General features: G+C 36.1%; 1 protein-coding gene across 1 annotated transcript in view; it reads left to right on the top strand.

Annotated features, from left to right (window-relative positions):
• The window catches only part of LOC150103256 (DNA topoisomerase I, mitochondrial-like), a 364,529-nt gene that overhangs the window by 188,086 nt on the left and 160,102 nt on the right, over nt 1-16,341 (top strand). The window contains exon 6 of the mRNA XM_090398605.1: nt 4,859-4,980. Coding sequence (XP_090254731.1) covers nt 4,859-4,980 — 122 coding nt within the window. The remainder of the gene's footprint in view (nt 1-4,858; nt 4,981-16,341) is intronic.

Genomic DNA, 16,341 nt, shown 5'->3' with positions numbered 1-16,341 from the left:
TCTAAATTCCTTCCGGACGCTGTCTTGTTTACAGGTGTTACTCAGATACTGAACGCTTTCTTGTCAGCTGTCAATCACTCATCAAACTTCTCGGCGAGCATGCGCACTCCTCGAAAGTGGCAAGCCAGAAAGTTTGGTATAAATGGCTGATACGCTGTCTCCGTTAGCGACAAGAGAGAATGTCTTCATAAAACACAAAACTTAATATTTCAAACCACAATCAATTTGTTTAAAGTAACACAGCTACTCAAATCCGGTAAGTATATTAAATTTTTAACTGCGTTACATATCACTTTTAACAAAACAATTTCCATAACGGCACATCGCAAGTGCCGACAATACGTGTTATGAAAACAAAACTAATAAACATAAACAATACGTAAAAATATTCAGAATTTTAATTATGATTATTTTTACAATATGATTGAGACATTCAGTTTACTGAAGGATTGCTATAAGATTAATTCAGAAGATATTTTTGAGAATAGGACTGGTAGTGAGAGGACTAAGGGCCATCCATGGAAGCTTGGTAAGAGTGTGATTAGCAAGGGTGTTAGAGCTAGGTTTTTTACTTGGAGAGTGGTAAATGAGTGGAATAAGCTGCCAGAGTCTGTTGTGGGTGCCATGACTGTAAATGAGTTAAAGGTGAAGTATGATAGATACTGTGTGAATGTTGAATAGTTGTTCTTGACATGATGTTGGGCCTCCCTCGATGAGTCTAAGAACTCCTTGGAGCTGCCCGTAATAATAAGTAAGTGGTCTGACTAATATTGATTTATGCATATGAAACAAGAATAGAAACAATCAAAAATACAACATACAAAATGAAAACGTTAATAAAAATAGTTAACACTACAAAATTTGATAGAATAAAAAAACTAAAAGATGTATGAAGAATGTCGATTACAGCCTATACAAGCATGGATATAAAAAGAAGATTGGAATGGCATCAACATGTTAATAGGATGGACCCAAAATAGAATAGTTAAACTAGGCAGAGACTGGAAACTAAATATGAAATGGTCAGCTGGTAGACCACAAAAACAGTGGACAAGACTGTCTGCATTGAAGTATTGGAGACTCAAGAAGAAATATGTTGAGGAATATATTCTCAACTGCAGTTTCCCGTTTGTCACTGCATTGACAAATTACTCTTATCTATTTAGATACAGGATTACTCAAGATCTGCTACACCAGCCAGTCTGCAGTTTCTCTCTCTCTCAGGAAACATATGACACATGAGGGTATTTATTGGGATGGGGAAGGTAGTAGTAGAAGGCATGTGACAGTTTTATGTTTTTTGTGAGTCATGATTAGAAATGAGACATGGCTTGGCTGAAAACTAGTGGCATCTTTACTGGAAGTTGCAGTATCTCGCAATTAAAAGAGACATAGTGCATCTGTTTTATTTGTGTGTGTGTGTGTGTGTGTGTGTGTGTGTGTGTGTGTGTGTGTGTGTGTGTGTGTGTGATACACACACACATATGTGCTGCCAAGATGGTAGGAAAGAGATCCAGAGAAAGACCAAGGTATCGATGGATGGATTGATTCAATCAGAAGTGCCTTGGAAGCATAATATTGGAGTGCTGAACAGAAATAGACTAAGGTTCGTAGGTGATCACTAATAATATAAACTTAATCACGTAGTGATGTCAGTGGTTTAAACACCTCTTCAAGTAATATCAAATACAGGTATCCCTTGATTAACGCGATTAATTAATCCCTCAATGTTACTGCATATATCAAAATCTCGTTAATCAAATATTGGTAAAAATTGCAATTCATCCATGATCCATTACTGTATTAATAATTCGTTATGTGGTACTCTTTTAGGAAAGATAAAAAATGAATGCAAAGTAAATGTTTAATAAATGCTTGAACCTACATTAGTTACTGCAATTTTTTTATCAAAAAAAAGTTATAAAGAGTCGTTTGAACAGTTTGTTTTTTCTTATCAGTATAAATCCTACAGTTACAACCAAAATGACTCTCTAGATCTTGGCAAACAAGCATTCTTTGATTAATATCTGGATCCATATCCATTACTTGCTGCTTAAGTGATTCTAAACTGCAAAATATTCCATCCAGTTCTTTGTTATCTCCTTTGGAAGCTCATCTTCACATTCCATTTGTTCGTTGTCTTCATATGCACGTTGTTCAATTTCAAGAAGATCGTTGTCACTAAAAACTTTTGAATTTGAATCCAATAATTCTTTAACATCTGCATCAACACCATCAAAACCAAGGTCTTCACCAATTGCAAGGATTTCTTCAACCACAGTGCAGGATTTTCGAAACCACCAAGTCATTAACGCATTCTGCAAAAGGTTTTTTCAAACAACTCTCATGCAGGTAGAAGACACTTGCTCCCACAAATCATAAATGTTTTCAATTGCATGATTAATGTTAAAATTTTTCTAAAATTCTTGGAGTATAATCGCATTTTCTCTTGTTGTTGTTTCTACTGCCTTTGAGAATGTCTTTTTAAGAAAATAGGCTTTGAAAGTTGCAATGACGCCATGTCCATGGCGTCATTGCAACTTCGCGTTAAGTATCTCGCAATTTCGCGAAGTATCTCGCAATTTCGCGATTTCGCGAAGTTGCAATCGCTTAACGCGATTGCAACTTCGCGAAATCGCGTTAAGCAAGGGATACCTGTAATTGATATCATATCAAGTAATTGATGATATAAACATGTTAATGTGGCAGAAATTTTAAAATGGATGCAATGGATTCACTAAAAAAAACTTTCTGGATTCCTGACTAATTTATCAGCTAAGAAAACATTTCTGAGTTAGTAAACTACTCAGGAGTTCAGAAACTAACCTTTCCTGTAAACAGTGTCCCAAAAGGTTATATTAGACAATGAATATTATTATATTAGTCAGAAGAACCATCATTAATTGCAAAGAATAAACTATGTATATTTTGAGATGAAAGATATAGTTATTTTTGAAAATTTTTTATTTTAGTTTAATGGTTGTTATATTGAAACAATAAAAATATATATGAACTTAAAGAAAATATCCAAATATGTAATTTGTAAATCATATCATCAATTGCAGAACAGATCAGAAACTAAAGTGATGTAAATATGAAACTCTGTAGTCTTTTATATAAATGCCATAACTTTTTTTATGTAGAAAACAATTTGAATCCTCCCACAGCACTATCAGAAACATTACTGTACTCTTCAGCTAGAAAGATCTGAGTATACATAATCTTAGGATGATATGCATTTCAACAAAATGCATTTTGTTGAACCAAAGTTGAGTTAGCAAGTGTCATATTAAGTAGCAAAAAATCTGATCAGAGTTATATATTCCTTTGTGGAAACTCAAATCACTCCTTTCCAATCCCTGAAAATACACACACACAAAAAAAAAACTTAAACAAAAATAAATGTTGACTTCATGAACTTAAAATTAAGTTCATATGCTGTTTGGAAAGAGTTCATACACATAAACAGTGTATGAACTTGATTTTAATTAACTTTCTAAGCAGTGTATGAACTCAATGGACACTGTTCATACACTGTTTAGAAAGAAGTCAAAGGACACCATAGTGTGAAGAACAAACAGCATGATGCCCACCTTAATAAAATGTAGGACTTCCTTTCACTGTGATGACTGCAGCAATCCTATGGGGCATACTTTCCACGAGCATATGATAGCGATCAATGGGAATTTTGGACCATTCTTCCTGTAGGCATATAATTAGGTCCTGGAAGTCAAGGGATGTCTGACTTCCAGGACCTTGACTTCCCCCCCAGCACTCCAATTCCTCCCACAGATGTAGGGTGGAGATCAGGATTCTGAAGGTCAGTCATTGTGACAATGTTCATGTCCACAAAGCACACAATTACATTAGCAGCCTTATGACACAGTACATTGTCTTGCTGAAAGAAGCAATGGTCAGCTGCATAGAAATGCCACAAAGCAAAGAAGCATTGAAATGGCCAGAATGGTCAGACACTTCTTGGAGTTCAATGTTTGTGGCACCACAAACAGAGGTCCAAGGCCATACAAAAAACAGGACCATACCATCAGATTGCCACCTCTGAATTTCATAGTTGGAATTATGCACTCTGGTAAGAGATGTTCACTAAGCATCCATCCACTTTTTAGAAGGTGTAGCACAATTTGCTGCTCCATAACACAGCTTTCCATGTCCCACTGTACAATGTTCTTTGCACAATGAAGACAATTCTGCATGTTGGTTCAGGTAATGTGGGGGCTTGCATATTGCAGTCCTACTATGTTAACCCATGTTTCTGAGCCTCAATTCTGAATGTTTTTGTGCAGATTTGTTCCAGTCAATTCCTGGAACTCCACATTCAATGTGTCAGGCAACAAACTGCGGTTTTTAAATATCCTTCATAGTATCCTACAGTCATGTTTGGTGAGTGTGGGTAGTACCTACAGGTGGCTCTCTTTGCTTCCATCTCGTATGGTATCATGGCCTGTTGACCTGGGATGGCCCAGTTTGTCAAATGGATAGGCTTGCAACGTGACATCCTATCACAATGCCTCTTTCAAACTCTGTCAGTTCCCTTCTTGTGGTCTCATGTGGATACAGTTGCACTGACTTGAAGCATCATATTCCTCTGATTTAGACAGGCTACAAACAATGGGAGTGTTGGTTGACTTCTTTTCAAGCAATGTGTATGCCAAATTACTTAGCTATAATAGTAAACTATTGAGCATGATACCTTAATGAGAGGTGGGATGCTACTTCAGAAATATTTAGTAAATTTTTTAACATTTTGCAAGCATAATTTTCATTCCATTTTTATTTTAGTTAATCAGGGTGGTATGACATGTTACTAATTGATTATCTGTTTTTTGTTTTTTTTTAGGAAAACCTGTTGAACTTAGTAAGAAAGCAGAGGAAGTTGCAGTATGGTATGCTAAAATGTTGGATCGTGACTATACTAGCAATAAGATATTCAATACAAATTTCATGAAGGACTGGCGAAAGGTTAGTTTTACGTCACATGTAAACACTCACAAATAAATTAAGGCAGATCTATATAACTATTAAGCATACTTGAGATGAATTTCTTAATCTTTAGTTGACATACTCTGAAGTTATGTTGCTTAAGATTTCTGGTGGTGTTATCTAATCTTTATTGGTTAAGCTTTATGTAGTATAAATAGAAGCAGTAACACACCACTATTAGTATTTTTAAAAATAGTTTGACAATGGACAAGAGATAAATCACAAATTATATTAAAATGATGCTTTTACACTTAATCACAGCTGGCTTTGTCAGAGTATCGAGTACCTAATTTTGGACCCAACATCAAGGCCAGTTGTGGATTTGAGGGCAAACACAAAACAAGAATTTGGTGCTTAGCTTTGATTTTGAGCAAAACATTAGCTTCATTATCTCCACCCCCAGTAATTTGTCTTATGAATCATCATATCAGTGGTGAAAGAAAGTTCTGAGTGTTACTTAGAAAAAACAGCAGTTCCCTATACTTTTTTTACCCTCTCATTTTTCCACTGGAGTGAATATTGTGCAAAATATACTACAAAAGTGTTAAATAATATTTGCAAAATGGAATGGAACATTTTAAACACAATATACAAAACAGTCTAAAACCTACTTGTTGCTGCTCTCAATCTGCCGAACTGTAATACAGGTACAAATTAGCCTGTTATCACAAATATTTGATTGAGGACGATTTCTTTGGATACCACAATTCTTTTCAGTTCATCTTAGCATCAAAAGATATTTTCAGATTTGTCCCATAAGACTGGATGAATGAAGTTTTCCTCATTAGCATCAGCAGAATTTAGGACATGGTTTGACAAGCTCTGGTTTTGCTGTATGTGACATCTCTTTTATGTTCTTCAGGATGTAATTCGATGGATTTTTCTGTCTGACCGAAATGAAGTTTATTGCAGTTGCACCAAATTTGACTGAAGGGCTTCATCTATATCAACTGAGCTACAGAGTCGCACATATATATATATATTTATTTATTTATTTATTTTTAAAGTCTCAATTCATGTCTCAATATTTCAAGTGGGAGTTTATGAGCATTTAATTAGCACCTTAGTTCAAATAAATTCCTAATGTCTGTATTTCTAATTTTTCTTGTTTTAGCCAACATTGTCCTCTAAACTTTCATTTCCATTGCATGTATTCTATGTCTTTTTTTTTTTTTTTTTTGTTAGTCTCTGCTGCATAACTAAAAAAAAAAAAACACTTCCACTAAAGCATAACCCAAAGCTTCTGCTTTAATGGGACCTCACTGTCAACATAGACTGCTTATGTTGTTTAAAGAAGTTTTAATTCAGCAAAATCCTCTATATTTCCTGATCTAATTATCCATTACAAGAAACCTCACTTCTAAAATATTTGAAATTTTCAAATATTCCTCTTCAAGTCTTGTCCATTCAATCTAAAATCATTATTATTAATATTATTATCCAGGCCTCCATTGAGTCAAAAAGACTCATCATGGGAGGTGGTTTTTAGGAAATACAAAGTCTATCATACCACTCCTTGAACCCATTAACCATCCCCACTCCAACCACTCTCAGGCAATGCATTCCAAGGTTCAACTACCCTCCATGCAAAGAAACCACTACTCAGAATGATAACTCTTTTATCTCTGCAGGTCAGCATCCTTCTCAGTATTGCAGCAATATCCTCCCATAATTTCGGTTTTCTATCATCATCACCCCCAGATCTCTTGTCTTCCCTACCTCCTCCAGTACAGCTCCTCCAATTGAGTACGCATCCTTCCATCGATGGATCCCAAACTTCAAGACTTTACATTTTGCTGCATTGAACTGACAACCCTATTTATTTGCCTATCTTTCTAGTTTATTCAAATCCTCTTGCAGGGCTGCCACATCCGCACAATTACTGATAACCCTTCCCAACTTCACATCATCTGCAAACAACTGAATGTCCCCTTGCAATCCATTGGCAATATCATTGATATAAATATTGAAGAATACAGGTCCCAATACTGAGCCCTGTGGAACCCCACTTGTAACCTTCTGCTTCCTTTATATTGCCCCATCATACACAACTCTCTGATACCTATCAGTCAGCCAATCCTGAATCTATTTGACTAACCCAATATTTAAACCCATATGCTGCAACTTAAATATCAGCTTATCATGTGGCACCCTGTCAAATGGCTTTGCAAAATCCAAAAAAATGGCAGTATATGCCTTTCCCTCATCAACTGTTCTTGTCACTTTATTATAAAAGACAATCATATTACTAAAGCAAGAGCGCCCCTTAACAAATCCATGTTGATTCTCACAGATAACATTACCCTCATCTACCCAACGCTGTATATAGTCCCTCACTAATTTCTCCAAGCCCTTAACAACTACTGATAACACACAAACAGACCTATAATTAACACTTCCGGTCTGCTACCACCTTTATGCAGCAGCACTATCTTACCTTCCTTCCATTCCCTGGGTACCTTTCCTTCAGTCAGACTTTTATTGAAAAGCAGGTCAACAGAGCTGTCAGTTCTTTAGCACATTCTCTCAACACCCGTGGTGAAATACCATCCAGTCCAACAGCTTTATTGGTATCCAGAGCACTCGGTATTTGGAACACACTCTCCTCTTGCACCTCTAAACCCTGATCCTGCCCTATCCCTCTAGTATTAAAACCTCCTCCGGGATGAAATACTCCAATAAAGTGCTCATTGAACAATTCCACTATGTCCTCTGCATCAGTCACTCTATTTCCATTTTTATCCTACAATATCATTCTTCCAAAGTCATTTCTCCTCCTACTGGCCACATAGCTAAAAAATTCCCTAGGATTTTCTTTGGATCTTAGGGCCAATCTCCTCTCATATTCCAGTTTTGCCTTCCTCACAATTCTGGTCACTCTCCTGGCCCGCGTCTTATATTCTTCGTGTATCTGTCCTCCACCCCTCTCCTTGTATATCTTCCATAATCTCTTTTTCAACTGCATTTCCTGTTTGATATCGCTTGTCATCCACTTTACACCAAATTGTGTCTGCTTCTTCACCCGTGGAATACAGCTTACTGTTGCTGCTAATAAATATGCACATTTCCTCTAAGATTTGAAATCATGCTCTCATTCTTCTTAATATGTAAGCCATAGTTCTGTGTCATGCTGTTCCATTTATTCAGTTTCTTCTGCATCTTCTAAATGTGCTTAAATCACATCGTCAGCAAACCCAGCTGTTTCTTTCTTGTGGTCATTAATTCTTCACCACAATGAACAGCAGCAGTAATGATAAGTCAATTCCTTGTTACTCTCCATTATTAAGTGTAAACCATTTGATTACCATGTCTAGTTTTTGCACAGCTTTTACATTTAACATATATATATATTTTGGTTATAATTATTTCTTTTTTTTCCATACCACCTCTTTTCCAGATGTTTTCCATTTCCAAAGGTTTTTCCTAACCCAGAAAAACCACAAATAGGCTTTTCCAAATTACTGTTGTCTCTCCATTTCCCTTAAAGAAAAATATCAAATCAACAGTTGAGCACATTCTTTTTTAAAGTTAAACTGTTGTTCTTTTAGATCTTCCCACATGAATAGATTTGTAAAGCTAAATTTAAGTCTTAATGTTCCTATCCAAACTATACTGATAAGAACATTAAGACTGATTATAAGAGTTTTTATAGACACAGAAAGAAATGTAAGTCAAATAGAATGGAAATAAATATGATCACTGCTATAAGAAATATTTTCCTATTTGTACTACTTCATGAGTGTTTATTTAGAAGGTGAGGTTGAAGATAGGATAATGAAAGTTGAGAAGGCAAATGTAACTATAGTTCTAATACAGAATAAGGAACTTGCCGATGTTTTAAAATCTCTGACTACCAACAAGGCTGGTGATAGAGATGGCATTTCCCCTAGTAAATAAATGTGCATCAGGGATAATTCAACTTATTATTATTTTCAATGAGTCACTAAAATTAAGAATCATTTCTACTTATTGGAAATTTACAAGATAATACTAGTTCATAAGCAGGGAAGAGTTCATCAAAACAGAAAACTGCATCTCAGTTTTCTTCATAGAAGTTATTGACAGCTTAATGAAAAAAAATTAATTTGAAACAATAGCTGGTATGTCCTTGACAGAGATTCCTTATTTAGTAGCATGTATCTTGTTTCATTAAGGATAGATTGATCTTGAGAAATGTTAACTTTAATAAAGGAATTATAAGGGACATAGACAGCAGCAATAGCTGTGGTGTGATTTAATTGAATAAAGCCTTTGATAGTATTCGACATATGAAGTTGCTAATAAAGCTTTGTATCAGTGCTGGTTTAGTTAAATGGATAGTAATTGGTAAGTTTTAATATGGGAATACCGTGAGCAGACATATAATTTTCGGCTGTGACATGCAGGCGAAAATTATACTATTAAATAATCTTTTTACGTGAGTTTTTCCGTTATTAATTTTGTATTTAGTAATTGGTAAATTGCCATACCTAGTTTTTCTTGCCACCTACCATATCAGGTGGGTGCAAAAAGTAGTATTTAAATATTTGGATTTGAATTTTTTATTATTTTTATGGTACAACAACATCAAAGGTCATACTCTGCCAGGATGCAGGTTACAACAGTACATGTAGTAAAGGATTAGTAGGGCAATCACAAACATCCATGCCCTTGCTGGGATTCAAACCCTCAGCTTCTTGACTGGAGAGGGGAATACTCTAAACGCTCGACCAACCAGGCTGACAGTATTTAAAGGAGAGACTTCGGAGAGTCAGGTTGTTATATAAATGCAAATCATTAATAAATATGTTGAATAATAAGTCCCAAAATTTCTAATTTGATGAAAATTAGCTAAGGTGGTAAATTGTTCAAGTGACCAAGTTCTCTTTCAAATGATCTTAAGAGTGGAAGCTTGGACAAGGAAATAGGATAAAAATTCAGTTCTCATTTATTTTAGTATAATTTAATCTGTCTTTAATCAAATGGGATTAAATGGATATATACACAATTTAATAAAGTAGGATTAAATTACATGAATTGAATGTGAAGGTTTGGAAAATGCAACTGTGAATATAAGGACTTCGGTTGAAGAGAATCATCATTTCAACTCAACAATCGTTGACTTGCCTTTGTCGTTCAATCGCGTGATCTTTTGTTAATACTGCATCAATCATAGGCATAGAGATGGAAGCAACCAGTAGAAGAAATGTAGGAGTGAGAGCGTTGACATCTACTTGATCTTGGATTGCGCTGGAGTGGAGCAATGAATGAGGTGAGGTTTAGGTTCTATATGGAGCAGATCATTTCGCCAGAAATAATTCCCAAGAGTTTTTTAAAATACTACCATCTTTAATGCCCTTGATGGGAGCAAAGATGACTATTTCGGTAGATGACCATTTGTTTTAATTTAATTACAGAAGCATTGTTGCTAAAGATTCAAAATATCGTGTGATCAGCCAAAAAGTGAGCTGCCAATTGTGTAAATAATGATAATTAAAATTTTAAAGTATTCATTTCATAAACAACGTGAGATCATAAACGTCAATTTGAAAAACTTTAGTTTCCAAAAATCTCTATATATCTCTCACACCGCGATGTTTTAATTTTGGGGATAAAAGTGGGAGTTTTATTCAAGTAAATATGGTACTGCTTTAACATATGTGACAGGCACTTATGTGAGAACAAAAAATTGGAGATTCTTAGGATATTTCACAATCTCAGTATAAATATAGCTTTTGGGGATATCAGCTTGGATTTTGTGAGAATGTGCAAGGGAACTGGCAATGCCTCTAACCAGTCTCTTTAATTTAAGTCTCAGCTCTAGTAGAGTTCCAAGAGAGTAGAAAGAAAGCATAATAATTTCCTTGCATAAAGGAGGTTCTAAGACTGCAGTAGCAAATTATAGACCAATCAGTATCTCGCGCATGGTATTAAAAGTACTGGAAAAATTGGTCAAAAAGAGAATTCAAGAATGGGTGGATAAAAATGCAATACTGTATGAGGGACAAACATGGCTTTGTGAAGGGTCAGTCATGCCTTCATAATTTACTATTGTTTTATAATAGAGTAACAACAGAGTTGGATAAAGGAAATGGCTACATGATGATTCTGCTGGGTTTTGCAAAGACATTTGACAGAATACCACATGGAACTCTGATGCAAATTATAACAAATGGGAATTCTGTCCCACTCTATATTGGTATACACAGGGACAGAATTGAGGCAAAAACAGGTGACTAGAGGTGTGCCGCAAGGTTCACTGGAACCATTGCTGTTTAATTTATACATAAATGATACAGTAATAGTCCTAGCAGCACTGAATATTTCCTTTCAGGTTATTTCTTGCAAGGAAATATTCAGTTCTTTGCTGATGATACAAAATTAGGTAGAGTAAGTTAATCAAGATGATGTTGAGAGTTTGGAGGATGATTTAAATAGGCTGTCATTATTGACAAAAGATAATGGAAAAATGTAAATTTATGCATTTTGGGATAAACTCACATTGATGGCACTGTGCTCCAGGAAATAGACAAAGCTAGAGATGTAGGGGTGGTGGTTGTAGACAGAGTTAAAGCTTAGAGGACATATTGCTAAGATTGCTAATGTAGCCTATAAGATTACTTGGCTATTGAAGAACACATGAACAAGTAGAGATAAGGATGCTATTATTCCTCTTTATAATGCCTTGATATGCCCACATCTGGGTTACTGTGCTCAAGTCTGGTCCTCTGGGTTCCTTGGGAATGAGGAAGCAGTGGAGGGGATTCAGAGGCGAGTTACCAAAATGGTGAATTTTCTGTCCAATTTTCACTATGAAGATTGATTGAGGATGTGTGGATTGCAAAAGTTGGGTGATAGGAGAAAAAGAGGGAATATGATAGAAACATTTAAATTGCTTAAAGAATTTTATAGGATTGATGCAAGGGAAATATTTCAACACTTGGCTAGAGGGACCAGAACAAGGTTCATCCCTGGAAGTTGAATAGAGGTGTGGTTAGTAGGGGGTGTGAGCACTAAATTTTTTGCTTTGAATTGTGAATGAGTGGAATGGGCTGCCAGAATCAGTTTTTGTGAGTACTTTGTCTGTTAATGGGTTCAAGGATAGGTATGATAGATTATGTGGATAGTTTGGGTCTCCTGCAGTGAGTCTTCGGACTCCATGGAAGTGCCTGTACAATCATAACAATAATAACTAACAGGAGAAAAGAGGCATCTAAATGAATTTCATAAATTTGTTCATAGCAAATATAATGTAGATATCCAGTCTCCATTGCTCTTGGCTGAGCCTGTACCATCTATGGACATAATAAAAAGAATGAAGAAAATTAGTGATACAAAGAACTGATTTTATACAATTTAAGACAAAAAAAATGAATGGAATGTTCTTCCTCTAAGTCATGTAGATAATATAAGCATTGTGCATAACTTTAACAGTTTTTTTTTAATTAATTAATTTTAAAAAAAAATTATTCTGTTGTATTATTACACCAGGTCATAGAGATCAAATTTATGTATTTTATACAGCACCTTTTCTGGGGTGTTATAAAGTTTGCATACAGAAATATTCATACGAGTTAGTAAAGGCAGTGGTGATGCTTCCTCGATGTTACAGATTTTGCAGATGGGGAAGACTTCTTTGGCATTGCTAAACTTGATTGGTTTTGTGTGGCCAGTCGTGAAGTGAGGTAGTGGCACAGCAAATAAACTTGGAGTTGATGGTAGCTCCTGGGTTCTTTGCTAAATACCAGTGGTGATTCATGTCCCAGAGAATCATTCTTTTTCCCATCATGGAGACTTTAACAATAAAATAGAAAAATGTTGTGGATGATGGGTAAATTAAAGTAATAAAAACATGTTCTGTTAGTTGATATACAGTAAACTAGTTCATATAGTTGGAATTGATATTTTAATTGTATTGAAAGTATGAAAGATTAATATAATTGTCACCTGATGTATTGTTGAATAGCTATTATTATTATTATTACCCCAAGATCTCATGCAGTCAAAGACTCATCTGGGAGTTCCTTTTATCACACACACACACACACACACACACACACACACACACACACACACACACACACACACACACACACACACACACACACACACACACACACACACACACACACACACACACAGCTCATCATACTGTGCCTTGAACACATTCAAACTCCTTGCAGACACCACACTCTCGGGCAAGACATTCCAATCATTTACAACTCTGCATGAAAAAACCTACCTCTCACTCTCCTACTCACACTCTCTTTATACAGTTTCCAGGGATGACCTCTGGTTCCTCCCCCCCCCCCCGATCTCCCACTATTTTCTGTAGAACTTTTCTAGCATCGATCCTATAACAACCCCTTACCAACTTGTAGTCTCTATCATATCTCATCTCTTCCTCTTGTCCACCAGACTCTGCAAATTACATCTTAAAGATTGAGAAGATGTAATTTGCAGAGTCTGGTGGACAATTGCAGAGTCATACTCGACATTCCAGAGGTGAGAAACTATCTTAGTCGGTCGCCTTTGGACCCTTTCCAACATCTCTTCATCCTTCTGAAAACCAGGTGACCAAATCTGAGCACAATAGTCCATGTGTGTGTGGCCTAATCAAAGCCTTATACAACGGAACAAGAATCTCCCTACTTCTACAAGTCGGTGTCCTCCGCATCATTCCCAGAAGCCTTTGTGTTGTCTTCAGAAGGATGAAGAGATGTTGGAAAGGGTCCAAAGACCTCTGGAATGTCGAGTATGAGGAAAGATTGAGAAGATGCAATTTGCAGAATCTGGTGGACAGGAAGAAGAGGGGAGATATGATAGAGACCTACAAGTTGGTAAGGGGTTGTTATAGGATCAATGCTGGAGAAGTTCTACAGAAAATAGTGGGAGATCGGGGGAAATTCCAGGGATGAGTGGTCATCCCTGGAAACTGTATAAAGAAGATGTGAGTAGGGGAGTGAGAAGCAGGTTTTTCTCGTGCAGAGTTGTAAATGATTGGAATGCCTTGCCTGAGAGTGTGGTGTCTGCAAGGAGTTTGAATGTGTTCAAGGCATGGTATAATGAGCTGTGTGTGTGATAAAAGGACCTCCCAGATGAGTCTTTGACTTCATGAGATCTTGAGGTAATAATAATAATAACTTAAACACAACACCTGACACACAGATAGGCATATAGTTTGATGCTCGAGTTCGATCACCTCCTTTATGAAGTGCCACAATCTTGCCCTTCTTCCACTCCTTAGGAACTTGACCGAGTGCAAGACTCGTATTAAAAAAATATGTCAAGACAGGTGTCAGCTCTCTGGCACATTCCTTCAGAATACATGGTGATATATTATCAAGTCCCACAGGCTTATTAGCATCTAGTTTACTGAACTCCCCATTACACCTCTTGCCCACTTAGTCAGTCTCTCCTCCCCATCATCTACTGCTCTCAGTCTCTCTCTCCATGAAGTCACGTTCACAAGATTGAAAGACCTTTATGAACTCATTAACTTCTGCTCATTAAGTATCTCCACCACACATTCTACAACAGCTGTCTTTATACCATTTTCTCCTATCAATGTCATTCTTCCATAATCATTCTTTCTTTTTCTGGCTACATATCGAAAGAACTCCTTAGGACTCTTTTTGACTTCATTAGCTAACTGCTGTTCATACCTCTCTTTGGCTACCCTCCAACCAAGTCACCCTCCTTGCGTGGTCTTTGTATACCTCATGGAATTGCTAATTTCCATTTCTCTTATGCTGCTTCCATAATGCTATTTATCTCTGTATCATCACATGCTTAATCTCTTTATTCATCCATCTCACACCTACCTTATTTAACCTTGTCACCCTTGGAATACACTTAGACATTACATCTACTAGATAGTTTTTGAAAATCCCCCAAGCTGCATTGATTTCTTTTCCAGCTAATTCCTCATTCCATGCTATACCCGTAAGCTGTCTCCTGAGATTAGTATTAGTATAGATAGTATTATTGTTTATTATTGTTATGGCTTAGTGTTTTGAATGTCAGTTAGGTTTCTATTGTTCCCACCCACGATAGGTTATTTGCATACCTATAGTACATTATTGTAATGTTGGTGGCTAAGGATTTTTTTCTTTCCATTTTTATCAATTTGATATATTTTTTGTATTTTTGATTTATGTTTTACATAATCAAGAAACCTTGCTTCAGAGACCAAATATGGAACTTTTTCAAACCACTTCAGGTTTCCAGTAAGCATGGTCTCACACAAGTGATGAAATTCATTTTCTATCCAAAAACTATCACAAATGTGCTGAGGATTTGAACCTGCATCTTGTTAGTTGGAGAGTGGGTACACTAACCACTTGGCCAACTAGGTTTGTTATCAGTTAATTAGTAATTAACTTGTAAGGAATGTGTTATGCATATTATTGTTCATCATTGTGTAGTTCATATGAAAATTTAAAAAGTGTGAGCAGGCACACTTTTTAAAGTAATTCAGAGTTAATGCTATAGCCACACACTAGATGAACTTAGATCTCCTCGTGGAATCAAATAACAGCTAATAGTTTCATTGGACAGAATTGTGGTGTAATGTATTATTATGATTATTATGGAGTCACTCTTCTTCTTCTTAAGTATTCTGCAATTAAGCAGGTTCTTCTTTTAGTAGCAAAAACTTTTCTTCCACTTTCTTCTGATCTGAGTCTTCCTTTTCAAGGTTGTGTATCTGTCTCCATTCAGCATGTCATCTAGCATCGTTTTCCTCACTCTTCCTCTAGGTCTTTTTCCTTCTACTTTTGCTTCAATGGCATCTCTAATTATTCCATTTCCTCTCAGGATATGTCCAATCCAATTTCCCTTTCTTCTTTTTATCCTTTTTTTAACAGATTCCTTTCTTCCTCTACTCTTTTTAAGACCTCATTATTATTTATTTTATCTGTCGATTTTATTTTTTCCCATCCTTCTCCATATCCACATCCCCTGCATCAGTCCTATAAAACCTTTGAAGCAACTTAAATGTTATTACTATCATATCCCTCTTTTCTCCTATCACCCAGCTTCTGCAGTCCGCACACCTTCAATCTATCCTCATAGGACACACACAACACACTCACCATCTTAATCACAGTAATCCAGATCCAGTAAGCACAGCAATCCAGATGTGGGCATATCAAGGCCTTATAAAGAAGAATAACAACTTCCTTATCTCTACATGTTAATGTGTTCTTCAATAGCCAAGTAATCTTATGGGCTACCTTAGCAATATGTCCTCTAAACTTTAACTCTCTCTCTCTACCACCATCCCTAAATTTCTGCCTGAATAACCTGAAAGGAAATCAATTGTTTGTTGATTGATAATGGGGAATTAGGTAGAATAAT

Source organism: Typopeltis vanoorti, chromosome 9 (assembly GCF_054136105.1).
Source record: "Typopeltis vanoorti isolate ZY-2024b chromosome 9, IOZ_Tvanoo_1.0, whole genome shotgun sequence".
NCBI classification, from domain to species: Eukaryota; Metazoa; Arthropoda; class Arachnida; order Uropygi; family Thelyphonidae; genus Typopeltis; species Typopeltis vanoorti.
Note: the sequence above shows the minus strand (reverse complement) of the source record. Positions and strands in the feature narration are given on the sequence as shown.